The following is a 14,048-nucleotide window of genomic DNA, read 5'->3' as shown; positions in this document are numbered from 1 at the left end:
TACATTTTAGCTTGAAGTACAGCACATCGTATACAAAACCATACGAAATTCTTTCAGTGAAACGGCCGAGATAATGGTCACCTATATGGAATTTCTAAAAGAAGAATAATTTTAGCTATACAAACAGTGCTAATAAACATCGATTGTTACGAATTAATTTCTTGTTATACATTTTAGCTTGAAGTACAGCACATCGTATACAAAACCATACGAAATTCTTTCAGTGAAACGGCCGAGATAATGGTCACCTATATGGGATTTCTAAAAGAAGAATAATTTTAGCTATACAAACAGTGCTAATAAACATCGATTGTTACAAATTAATTTCTTTTTATACATTTTAGCTTGAAGTACAGCACATCGTATACAAAATCATACGAAATTCTTTCAGTGAAACAGCCGAGATAATGGTCAGCTATACGGGATTCGAAAATATCCCTTGCGTCGGCTATGTCTATAAAGAAAGGAGGGTGTCCCATTACAACGTGTTGGTGGGGAATTGGGACAGCACAGCTCAGTGGTTGAGAAGTGTCCTTGCGTCAGAGGTCAATATTAGAACTGTGTACGTATTCTGTCGCGCTATCGTTTACTCTGGCGCCTCAAGGTCAGCCGTTCAGTTGAGGTTAGCGTGTCTTCACACGCAACTCGCATACCGTGTTTGTGTACACAGCGTGGGCGATGTTCGTTCAGCCGCGGAAGCGATCTAGCCGCGCGTCCGTGCTACGCGGGCCGGTTCGCAGAGACACACGCTCACACGCACGCGGCTCCCGGTCCGGTGAAAGCGAGAGCTGTGGAATCGGCTACACCGGCGGCTACGAGGCCACAGCGGGCGCCTTTCAGAAATAGCGCCGCACAAACAAACCTCCGGCTCCACGCCCCGACGACGTACGCAGAGCAGCCTAGCGCCCTCCCCCGCAACGCACGACGCGTAATGTGCGTCGGCGACGGCCGGCATTTACTCGTCATCCGGGCGCTGCGTATTGATGTCTCCGCCGTCTGGCGGCTAGCGGAGACCGCGTGTGTGTGATTCTCAGTACGGGCACTGCCACACACATTTAAATGTCCTCTCATCTACACACACTCATCCGGACAATATGTCGTTCATTATTTCATTCCATTAAATCTCCAAGATTTCCACCTGAATTGACCGAGCATTTCCACAACACTCGGATGTTGGTCGAACGTACCCGTAACAAATCTAGCAGCAGGCCTCTGAACTGCTTCGACATCTTCAAAAATGGTTCAAATGGCTCTGAGCGCTATAGGACTTAGCATCTGAGGTTATCAGTCCCCTAGAACTTAGAACTACTTAAACCTAACTAATCTAAGGACATCACACACATCCATGCCCGAGGCAGGATTCGAAATTGCGACCGTAGCAATCGCGCGGTTCCGGACTGAAGCGCCTAGAACCGCACGGCCACCACGGTGGAAGAGGATGTAGATGAGGATGAAAAGGGAGATATGATACTGCGTGAAGAGTTTGACAGAACACTGAAAGATCTGAGTCGAAGCAAAGCTCCAGGAGTAGACAATATTCCATTAGAACTACTGACAGCCTTGGGAGAGCCAGTCCTGACAAAACTCTACCATCTGGTGAGTAAGATGTATGAGACAGGTGAAATACCCTCAGACTTCAAGAAGAATATAATAATTACAATCCCAAAGAAAGCAAGTGTTGACAGATGTGAAAATTACCGAACTATCAGTTTAATAAGTCACGGCAGCAAAATACTAACGCGAATTCTTCACAGACGAATGGAAAAACTGGTAGAAGCCGACCTCGGGGAAGATCAGTTTGGATTCCGTAGAAATACTGGAACACGTGAGGCAATACTGACCCTACGACTTATCTTAGAAGCTAGATTAACTAAAGGCAAACCTACGTTCCTAGCATTTGTAGACTTAGAGAAAGGTTTTGACAATATTGACTGGAATACTCTCTTCAAATTCTGAAGGTGGCAGGGGTAAAATACAGGGAGCGAAAAGCTATTTACAATTTGTACAGAAACCAGATGGCAGTTATAAGAGTCGAGGGACATGAAAGGGAAGCAGTGGTTGGGAAGGGAGTGAGACAGGGTTGTAGCCTCTCCTCGATGTTATTCAATCTCTATATTGAGCAAGCAGTGAAGGAAACAAAAGAAAAATTGCGAGTATGCATTAAAATCCATGGAGAAAAAATAAAAACTTTGAGGTTCGCCGATGACATTGTAATTATGTCAGAGACAGCAAAGGACTTGGAAGAGCAGCTGAACGGAATGGATAGTGTCTTGAAAGGAGGATATAAGATGAACATCAACAAAAGCAAAACTAGGATAATGGAATGTAGTCGAATTAAATCGGGTGATGCTGAGGGAATTAGATTAGGAAATGAGAGACTTAAAGTAGTAAAAGAGTTTTTCTATTCGGGGAGCAAAATAACTGATTGTTGTCGAAGTAGAGAGGATATAAAATGTAGACTGGCAATGGCAAGGAAAGTGTTCCTGAAGAAGAGAAATTTGTTAACATAGAGTATAGATTTAAGTGTCAGGAAGTCGCATCTGAAAGTATTTGTATGGAGTGTAGCCATGTATGGAAGTGAAACATGGACGATAAATAGTTTGGACAAGAAGAGAATAGAAGCTTTCGAAATGTGGCGCTACAGAAGAATGCTGAAGGTTAGTTGGGTAGATCACATAACTAATGAGGAAGTATTGAATAGGATTGGGGAGAAGTTTGTGGTACAACTTGACTAGAAGAAGGAACCGGTTGGTAGGACATGTTCTGAGGCATCAACGGATCACCAATTTAGTATTGGAAGGCAGCGTGGAGGGTAAAAACTGTAGAGGGAGACCAAGAGATGAATACACCAAGCAGATTCGGAAGGATGTAGGTTGCAGTAGGTACTGGGAGATGAAGAAGCTTGCACAGGATAGAGTAGCATGGAGAGCTGCATCAAACCAGTCTCAGGACTGAAGACCACAACAACAACAACGATCTTGTATCTCCCATAAACCACAGCATCATCAGCAAACAACTGTAGGTTGCTGCCCACCCTCTCCGCCAAATCATTTACGTGTGTAGAAAATAACTGCGGTCCTATCACGGTTTCCTGGGACACTCTTGAGAATAGCCGTGCTTCTGATGAACACTCATCGTCGACGACAAGATACTGGCCTCCGTCACTTAAGAAGTCTTCGAGTCATTCACGTATCTTGGAACGCGTTCCGTATGCTCGGACCTTCTTGAATTGTCCTCAATGGGGAGCCATGTCAAACTGTTTCCGGCCTGAAATCATTGAACTGTTGTTCCAGTGTTCTGTCCAATGTCACATGGAAATGAATAGGAGACAGTGAAATGAAAACGTAACACCCACCACAGCGACAGCATGGAATGGTTCCGTTCAAAAGTAATCACCACAGGCGTTAAGACATTTATCCCACCGGGAGAAGAGACGATCAATGCCCCTTTCGTGGAACGCGGTGGGGCGCTGATGGATCAACAACCGCAGCCACTTTTGCACTTCCTCGTCCGGCTGAAACTGGCGAACACAGTTCTGCACTGCTGTTCTCCTTACCCGACACATGGTTTCTGTGCCTCGAGCTCTATTAGATTTTCCGAGGGCACTCCCTTCCAGGGAAACATTCTAGACCCTCATCCTCAAAAAGTGGTTCTGAGCAGTATGGGACTTAACATCTGAGGTCATCAGTCCCCTACAACTTAGAACTACTTAAACCTAACTAACCTAAGAACATCACACACATCCATGCCCTAGGCAGGATTCGAACCTGCGACCGTAGCAGTCGCGCGGTTCCAGACTGAAGCGCCTAGAACCGCTCGGCCACACCGGCCGGCCCCATCCTCAAAAAGTCTTCAGGCCAGTGAAATATTTGAGAAATACTGATTTTTAGTACATAAAGGGGCCTAAGGATGGAGCCCTTTGGAACATCAACAACTGCCACCAATAGTGGTTACATTTACTGTTACTGACAAAACAGTCGTAAAAAGTATTATGGAGGATGTTCACATTCGAAAACATCCTTGGCCACTCCTCGCATTACCTGTATCCCTGATGAACAGTCGCCGTCCAGGACAATGCACTGGGTTCTATCACTCAAAATACTCATCCAGCAAGTGATATACTTCAGAATGGCTTGCAGCAGACATTGCTATTTTCAGAAATGTAGACGGGCCCCAGAGTGGCACCTTGTGGAACACCAAGAACTGCCGACAGTGGTAAGCTTAAACATGCCTGTTACTGAAAGAGAAACTGTAAAATGAATTATCGAAGACAAATAATGCAGAAACCTCCATAGCCGAATGGTTACTGTCGCTGCCTCCAGTGCAAAAGAACTAAGTATTGATACTCGGTACCTCTTGGATTTTTCTCAGATAGGGACATCTGGAACAGGGCAGCTTCGCGAGGCCAAATGAGGAGCTGCTTGAATAAACAGCAGCATCTACTGGAAATACGGGGCAGAGGGATTGTCGACATGCTGACCACTTACCACGATCACAGATATCCGCGGGATATTTATGTTTGTGATGGATGACATATAAATATAACAAAAATTTGGGAATTTATGCCGGCCGGGGTGGACGAGCGGTTCTAGGCGCTACAGTCTGGAACCGCGCGACCACTACGGTCGCAAGTTCGAATCCTGCCTCGGGTGTGGATGTGTGTGATGTCCTTAAGTTAGTTAGGTTTAAGTAGTTCTAAGTACTAGGGGACTGATGACCACAGAAGTTAAGTCCCATTGTGTTCAGAGCCATTTGAACCATTTGTGGTAAGATCTTATGGTACCAAACTAACTTACGTTAAGGACAACACACACAGCCTTGTCCGAGGGAGGGCTCGAACATTCGACGAGGACGAGGGGGCGGGGGGGGGGGGGGGGGGAGCCGCGCGAACCGTGACTGGACGCCCTAGACCGCGCTCGGCATATGACAAAAGATAGTACAAAATAGAAGAAGGGGAAGATAGCACTGAAACTGTGGAATGTGTAATGACTTCAAAGAAGAAACAATATGAAATCGCAGAGTAAACGAGAACTTCACGGAAGGAGAAAGCCACTGAAACTAAAGCTTTACCGACAACAGCAACGCTGATGATCAAATACACTCCAGGAAAAAGAAAAAAGATGAACCACGGAGGCACTGTCCAAATGTTACGGAAATCGGTAGATGTGTTGTACTTGTATAAACAAATAACCAGTTATAATTGCTGGAAAAGTGGATGATTTACTCAAGAGAAAAAGCTTCATAAACTGAGTAAGCCAATAACGAGTTGGTCCACTTCTGGCCTTAAGGGGAGTCGGAGGTGCCTATGCTGCCCATGTTAAAATCACTAAGTTTGAGGAACATTTATGAATAAACTACCAAATAGAAAAATTTGAATTTTATTTACATATAGAGTGGTTTAGTATTGCAGTTATCACAGAGGGATTTTGGAGTATCTTTTCTAGTTTCCTTCCGATTATTTTTTATTAATGACCCAAATTTATTTACAAATAATTGCTTTATAATTAAACTGAAATGAAACTACTGAACATATTGCCAAATGGCTGTGTTACAATGTAAGTTTGACCACTAGGAGTACTGTATAAAAATTTCATCTCTCTTACTTGAGTGGATTTTGAGAAAATGTTCCTTATATTCGAAAAATTCTAATTTACGGGAAATGGCTATCAAAGTTTCTCAATACATTCCTGCACTATAGGATGGATTATCAGGGTCTTCTTCTTCATCCTCCAAAAGCTTCCTCTTCTGTCTTCTTTCCTGGCCTGTTGTTCCATCATACTTCATATACCTTTCTCTTCTTTCTGCTCCTCTTATCCTTTCTCTGTCAATATTTCTTAGTGCTCGCACAGTGTTCACCCCAGCTGTAAATCCTAATGCCTTCAGAACTTCACACTTCACACTGTTCCCTTGGTTGTAGGTTGCTATTGCATCATAAATGCCAAAGTGCAGTGCTTTTATGCTTACAAACACCCTTTTAGGAATCACTTTCCAAATCAAATTGTTTACGCTCTCATTAGGATTCTGCGTCTTTCCGTGTAGACATTTGTGTAACAATTCTGGCTGTGCTAAGTCATGAAAAATTGGTTTTATTGTTCCCTCCTGATTCTTGTACATACTGCATATTACCCGCTTTACACAAGAAGTATAATACTACCAACAACAGGCGCAACACTGAACTAATTCGAAACGGTAAACAGCAAAGAGACGATGTTCCGCGCTCTTATTCATTGTAGTATCGCAACTTGGTATTAGTGTTAATTTTCTTTTCCCTACGTTTTTCCTCTTATGTACACGGTTACTAAAACGTGGCATCGTAACCAGAACAAAAGTGTACGACAATATTAAATGGAGCAAGATGTTCGAAATTCTGACGAAAATAGGAGTAAGCTGTAAGGAAATACGGGTAATATTTGTCACAGAAAACAATGTAGCCAACCCTTGCACACTCGCTGTATGCGTAACATAAGGCGCTGTATGCGTAACAGGCCGAGAAAATCCCAAGCAGTTCGCCAGGAAGTCACGAGAGGGTGTTAGATGCATTCACCGGCCGCCCATTTCCTCTGCAGGCGTGGGGGATATTGGTAATAACTCCACTTCTAGGGCGAGTAGAACAATAATTCAAAGTTTACATTAAAGAGGAATGTTCCAATTAATTTTCGGTAGCAAAAAAAAAAAGACGTAATGTTTTGGATTTGACCACCTCTGGCTCCCCTTAAACGAGCAGTTATTCGGCTTGGCATTGATTGGTATAGTTGTTCAACGTCCTCCTGACGGACATCGTAGCAAATTCTGTCTAATTGGCACGTTAGATGGTCCAAAGCCCGAGATGGTTGGAGAGCCTGCTCATAATTCTCTAAAGGTTCTGAACTTGAAAGAGATTCGGCGACCTTGGCGGACAAGGCAGGGTTTCGTAAGCACGAAGACAAGCACTAGGAACTCTCGCGGCGCGTCAGCGGCCGTTATCTTGCTGGAATGTAAGCCCAGGATGACTTGCCATGCAGGACAACAAACTGGACATAGAACATTGTCGACATACTGCTGCACTTTAAGGGTGTTGCAGATAACAACCAAAGGGATCAAAGCCATGAAACGAAATGCACCTCAGGTAAGAGCTACAGGTTGTCAGGCTCCATGGTAGGCGACAGTGGGTATCCCATTACTGCCTGGGGCTTCTCCATATCCATCTTTGCTGATCATCGGTGCTCACCGAGCGAGGTGGCGCAATGGCTAGCACACTGGACTCGCATTCGGGAGGACGACAGTTAATCCCGCGTCCGGCCATCCTGATTTAGGTTTTCCGTAATTTCCTTAAATCGCTCCAGGCAAATGCCAGGATGTTTCCTTAGAAAGGGCACGGCCGATGTCCTTCCCTAATTCGATGAGACCGATGACCTCGCTGTCTGGTCTCCTCCCCGAAACAACCCAACCCATCGGGGCTCAGTATGAAGCAGGACTGAAGACAAATCAATTCCAGTCAGATTCCAGGCCGTGTCTGGAGGCGCAATGAACAGCAGTGCGATACCAAACTGACTGTCGACCACTATACGGTCCGACAACCAGGAGTGGTTTTTGGGGTGCCACTTCTTTTTATAGTAGGATCCCTCTCGTTGTCATGCAGGGCACCCTTCCAGTACAGTGGTATGTTTTACACGCCTCGTTCTGTTCCCATTCATGGCAAGCCACCTTGGGCTTACATTTCAGCAAGATAATGCCAGTCCGCATGCGCCTATAGTATCAACTGCTTGCCTTCGTGCTTACCAAACCCTAAGTTGGCCAGCAAGGACGCCGGATCTCTCCCCGTACGAGAACGTTCAGAGCGTTATAGGCAGCGTCCTCCGGCAAGCTCAGGAGGTCGACGATCTAATGCGCCAGTTGGATAGGATTTGACACGAAATCCCCCAGAAGGACATCCATCAACTCTATCAACCAATGTCAAGCCGAACAACTGCATCCATAAGGGCCAGAGGTGTTACTGACTTCCTCAATTTCAGAAGCTCTTTCTCTTGAATATATCATCTAATTTTTCTGAAATTATTATCATTTGTTTGTCAGTACCTGTACATCACACCTACCGATTTCCGTCCCATTCGCATAATTCCTTCGTGGTAGCGTCGTTCTAGAGTGTATGTAGTGCGGCCCTAGAATGGAACCCTGTGGAGCGCCGAGTATCGCCATCGGCAGTAAGGCGGGCACGCGCTTGTTCCTTTTGGCCGGCATAGCGTCCCCATATCCATCTTTGCTGGTCATTGGGGCTGAGTTCGAAGCGGGACTCATGACTGAAGACAATTCAATTCTAGTCAGAATCCAGACTGTGTCTGGAGGCGCACTGAACAGCAGTGGGATACCAAACTGACTGTCGACCATTATATGGCCTGACTACCAGGAGTGTTTCTTGGGGTGCCACTTCTTTTTATGGCAGGATCCCTCTCGTTGTCGTTCATGGTACCCTCCCAGTACAGCGCTATGTTTTGCATGCTCCGTTCGCTTCCCCTTCAAGGCAAGCCATCCTGAGCTTACATTTCAGCAAGATAATGCCAGTCCGCAGGCGCCTATAGTATCTACTGCAAGTTGGCCAGCAAGGTCGGCGGATCTCTCCCTGTACGAGGATGTTCAGAGCGTTATAGGCAGCGTCCTCCAAGTAGCTCAGGATTTTGACGATCTAATGCTCCAGTTGGATAGGATTTGATACGAAATCCCCTAGAAGGACACCCATCAACTCTATCAACCAGTGTCAAGCCGAACAACTCCATCCATAAGGGCCAGAGGTGGACCAAAGTGTTACTAACTTCCTCAATTTCAGAAGCTCTTTCTCTTGAATATATCATCTAATTTTTCTGAAATTATTATCGCTTGCTTGTCAGTACCTGTACCTCACACCTACCGATTTCCGTCCCATTCGCATAATTCCTTCGTGGTAGCGTCGTTCTAGAGTGTATGTAGTGCGGCCCTAGAATGGAACCCTGTGGAGCGCCGAGTATCGCCATCGGCAGTAAGGCGCGCACGCGCTTGTTCCTTTTGGCCGGCATAGCGTCTCCATATCCATCTTTGCTGGTCATCGGGGCTGAGTTCGAAGCGGGACTTATGACTGAAGACAATTCAATTCCAGTCAGAATCCAGACTGTGTCTGGAGAAGCACTGAACAGCAATGGGATACCAAACTGACTGTCGATCATTATATGGCCTGACAACCAGGAGTGTTTCTTGGGGTGCCACTTCTTTTTATGGCACGATCCCTCTCGTTGTCATGCATGCTACCCTTCCAGTTCCAAAAATGGTTCAAATGGCTCTGAGCACCATGGGACTTAACTGTTGCGGTCATCAGTCCCCTAGAACTTAGAACTACTTAAACCTAACTAACCTAAGAACATCACACACACCCATGCCCGAGGCAGGATTCGAACCTGCGACCGTAGCGGTCGCGCGGTTCCGGACTGTAGCGCCTACAACCTCTCGGCCACCACGGCCGGCCCTTCCAGTACAGCTATATGTTTTTCACACACCGTTCTGTTCCCCTTCAAGGCAAGCCATCCTGGGGTTACATTTCAGCAAGATAATGCCAGTCCGCAAGCGCCTATAGTTTCTACTGCTTGCCTTCGTACTTGCCAAACCCTAAGTTAGCCAGCAAGGTCGGCGGATCTCTCCCCGTATGAGAACGATCAGAGCGTTATAGGCAGCGATCTCCAGCTAGCTCAGGATTTTGACTATCTAATGCGCCAGTTGGATAGGATTTTACACGAAATCCCCAGGAGGACACCCAACAACTCTATCAACCAGTTGTTGTTGTTGTTGTTGTCGTTGTGGTCTTCATTCCTGAGACTGGTTTGATGCAGTTCTCCATGCTACTCTATCCTGTGCAAGCTTTCTTCATCTCCCAGTACCTACTGCAGCCTACGTCCTTCTGAATCTGCTTAGTGTATTCATCTCTTGGTCTCCCTCTACGATTTTTACCCTCCACTCTGCCCTCCAGTACTAAATTGGTGATCCCTTGATGCCTCATAACATGTCCTACCAGCCGATCCCTTCTTCTAGTCAAGTTGTGCCACAAACTCCTCTTCTCCCCAATTCTATTCAATACCTCCTCATTAGTTATGTGATCTACCCATCTAATCTTCAGCATTTATCTGTAGCACCACATTTCGAAAGCTTATATTCTCTTCTTGTCTAAACTAATTATCGACCTCGTTTCACTTCCATACATGGCTACACTCCATACAAATACTTTCAGAAACGACTTCCTAACTCTTAAATCTACACTCGATGTTAACAAATTTCTCCTCTTCAGAAACAGTGTCCTTGTCATTGCTAGTCTACACTTTATATCCTCTCTGCTTCGACCATCATCAGTTATTTTGCTCTGCAAATAGCAAAACTCTTTTACTACTTTAAATTTCGCTTTTCCTAATCTAATTCCCTCAGCATCAACCGACTTAGTTCGACTACATTCCATTATCCTCGTTTTGCTTTTGATGATGTTCATCTTATATCCTCCTTTCAAGACACTATCCATTCCGTTCAGCTGCTCTTCCAGGTCCTTTGCTGTCTCTGACAGAATTACAATGTCATCGGGGAACCTCGAAGTTTTTATTTTTTCTCCATGGATTTTCATACCTACTCCGAACTTTTCTTTTGTTTCCTTCACTGCTTGCTCAATATACACGTTGAATAGCATCAGGGAGAGGCTACAACCTTGGCTCACTCCCTTCACAACCACTACTTCCCTTTCATGTCCCTCGCTCGACTCTTATAACTGCCATCTGCTTTCTGTACAAATTGTAAATAGCCTTTCGCTCCCTGTATTTTACCCCTGTCACCTTCAGAATTTGAAAATTCCAGTGAACATTGTCAAAAGCTTTCTCTAAGTCTACAAATGCTAGAAACGTAGGTTTGCCTTTCCTTAATCTTTCTTCTAAGATAAGCCGTAGGGTCAGCATTGCCTCACGTGTTCCAATATTTCTACAGAATTCAAACTGATCTTCCTCGAGATCGGCTTCTATCAGTTTTTCCATTCGTCTGTATAGAATTCGCGTTAGTATTTTGCAGCTGTGACTTATTAAACTGATGGTTCGGTAATTTTCAAACCTGTCAACACCTGCTTTCTTTGGGATTGGGATTATTATATTCTTCTTTAAGTCTGAGGGAATTTCAGCTGTCTCATACATCTTGCTGACCAGATGGTAGAGTTTTGTCAGGACTGGCTCTCCCAAGGTTGTCAGTAGTTCCAATGGAATGTTGTCTACTCCCGGGGCCTTGTTTCGACTTAGGTTTTTCAGAGCTCTGTCAAACTCTTCACGCATTATCATATCTCCCATTTCATCTTCATCTACCTCCTCTTCCATTTCCATACTATTGTCCTCAAGAACATCGCCTCTGTATAGACCCTCTATACACTCCTTCCACCTTTCTGCTAGGGCCAGAAGTGCACCAAAGTGTTACTGACTTCCTCAATTTCAGAAGCTCTTTCTCTTGAATATATCATCTAATTTTTCTGAAATTATCGTTTGTTTGTCAGCACCTGTACATCACATCTACCGATTTCCGTCCCATTCGGATAATTCCTTAGTGTATGTAGAGCGGCCCTAGGACGGAACCCTGTGGAGCACCGAGTATCGCCGCCAGCAGTAGGGCGCGCACGAGCTTGTTCCTTTTGGCCGGCACCGCAGTCATCCGGCGCGGCTTGCTAACGAGCCGAAGCCAGCCGGTAGTCTCGGATGCGGCGGCGGCTGCTGCAGCACTGATCTGGATCTCGCGGCGTGATGTGTGGCTGCGCCGGCCGCCTCATTAATCACCCCCTGCCCCCGCCTCTTTTCCTCCGCCTTTCTTCCGTCTTCCCCACCCACTCTTCGGCTCCTCCTCGGCCGGCCCACGGCCACCCACTATTGTCCGCGCAACGCTCGGATCTCCTTGATCCCATCCGGCGTCGGAATTCCTGGCCGGACCGCAGACCGGAGGAGAGATCTCGGGCCTCGGAGTCGTCGTCGCCGTGTCCTACAAGAAATGGCTGCTCGGGAAAAAAATAAATAAATAAAATGAGTGGAGGACGAGGGCAATCTGGCGTCTCGCGGGGCCTCTCGCACGCACGTGCTTTTGCGAGCAGACGAGAATAAGAAGAATGGTCGCCGCTGATAATTAATGTCGCCGCGGTCCCCAAAAACGAGGGCTGAGCTCGCGACGTCCAAGGAGAACACCTCAGCACAGTAGCGGGCGTGATTTATACCGCAGGTTCTTGCCGGGCGCCGCCGGAATGCCGTGGTGCGGCGGCGTGCCGCGAGGTGCGCTGCTGTCGCTGCCGCTGCCGCGGTGTTCCTCCGGGACCAGTTCTGGGGCCGCCGCAACTTGTCACGTCCCGTCTCACACTGGAGGCCAACTCGCTCCTCCTTTTTTTTCCCTCTCTCGGTGTACATTGCCGACATTGTTGTTCACTAATGTCGTGAAGAATACGTGACCGGGCGCGGAGTAGCCGCACTGCTGTTCACAGAAACACGCGCGACAAGAAAACACCGACAGAGGTATTGTCCTCGTAACAGCGGCAAACTGAGCGCCGTTTATCGTCTCTCCTGTCGGAGGTGCTGAAAAAGAGATTCACAGATTCCCTGCCTCTGTAGGTGCGGGTACGGCACGATGTTTCCTCGGCGACTAACACGGCACCTTTGACGACCTGCGTTGTGGTAATGGGTGTTTGAAGGCCTTTTTTATGTTCCAAGTACAGTGATGTGGAGACAATTACAGCAGTTAAAGTAGCCACTTCTGTGTAACAGTTGTAGAGTAGCAGGCAGATAGACAAGAGAGAGAGAGGGGGGGGAGGGGAGCTTATAACCATTAGACTGTAGGAAATACCGCAACCAGCTACAATTTTTCATGAAATGACCAGCTGACATCACAGCAGCTGAGAACAGTGCTCCAACTGCCATCTTCAAAGGTTGCCAGGGGTCTCATGATAGTCAGGTAATATTACCAAAAGCGGTCACCTATGTTCTTGAAGCATACATGGTGTGACCAAGACTGAATTATTGAAAGAAAAATTTAAAAAATTTTTGATCACTGCTCCAAAAATGTTTATTAAAATTTTTCTTGAAATGGTTTTATTATACCATTTCTAGATTCGCATCTGAGACCATCGTCCGATTTGATTTCTTGCAAGTTTTACATTTGTGCCCTAAAAAAGGCTTTTGTGATGCACAGTTTACGAAAGGTTTTTCATTTTACATTTGATCTTAAAAGTTTTTGTTGTTACATAGTGCTACAATAGGACATGTTCTGATGCATCAAGGGATCACAAATTTAGTTTTGGAGGGCAACGTGGAGGGTAAAAATCGTAGAGGGAGACCAAGAGATGAATACACTAAGCAGATTCAGGAGGATGTAGGTTGCAGTAAGTACTGGGAGATGAAGAAGCTTGCACAGGATAGGGTAGCATGGAGAGCTGAATCAAACCAGTCTCAGGACTGAAGACCACAACAACAACAACAACAACAACAACAGTGCTACAATACATTGTCCTTACTTCCTGAATAGCCCTCCGTTACATATTATAAGACAGGGGTTTGGTTTTCTTTCACAATCCATACTGATTCATGAACTGAACTGAAAATAAAATGACGGACACATTTGTTTATATCGACTCCTGATATCATCCGCAAAAGAATGTGATATGATATGTTGTGTGTTCAGACAAATCACACTTCTGGTGTTACTTCAGAGATACTTATACATAGTACAGATAATGTTATACAGTTAGAAATTTAATAATATAGCTTTGAAAGATGCTGGTAATGGCCAATGCAGAAATTTCTCTTTGTCAATTAATTGTTTCTGTCATTTCGAATTACAAGAGTTGTACAACATTTTGTATGTATATTTGGTTTTTTAATTTTAGTCGATCAATATACAGCCGTATTCACAATAACCCTGACTGTGTACTCGATGATCAACTGGAATAAAGAAACCCTCCATATCCATATCAATCCAAACTCATGCTGACTCCATTCGGTTGTTGAACCCAAATCTTCCCCCTCTTTCTTCTGACACTGCTGGTTTGAATGCCCACACCA

At 45.5% G+C, this 14,048-nt stretch overlaps 1 protein-coding gene across 1 annotated transcript in view; it reads right to left on the bottom strand.

Moving 5' to 3' along the window:
- The window catches only part of LOC124718664 (sonic hedgehog protein-like), an 84,096-nt gene extending 72,317 nt beyond the window's left edge, over positions 1-11,779 (bottom strand). The window contains exon 1 of the mRNA XM_047244291.1: positions 11,683-11,779. Coding sequence (XP_047100247.1) covers positions 11,683-11,779 — 97 coding nt within the window. The remainder of the gene's footprint in view (positions 1-11,682) is intronic.
- Between the last annotated feature and the right edge of the window lie 2,269 nt (positions 11,780-14,048).

This window comes from Schistocerca piceifrons, chromosome 10 (genome assembly GCF_021461385.2).
Source record: "Schistocerca piceifrons isolate TAMUIC-IGC-003096 chromosome 10, iqSchPice1.1, whole genome shotgun sequence".
NCBI classification, from domain to species: Eukaryota; Metazoa; Arthropoda; class Insecta; order Orthoptera; family Acrididae; genus Schistocerca; species Schistocerca piceifrons.
Note: the sequence above shows the minus strand (reverse complement) of the source record. Positions and strands in the feature narration are given on the sequence as shown.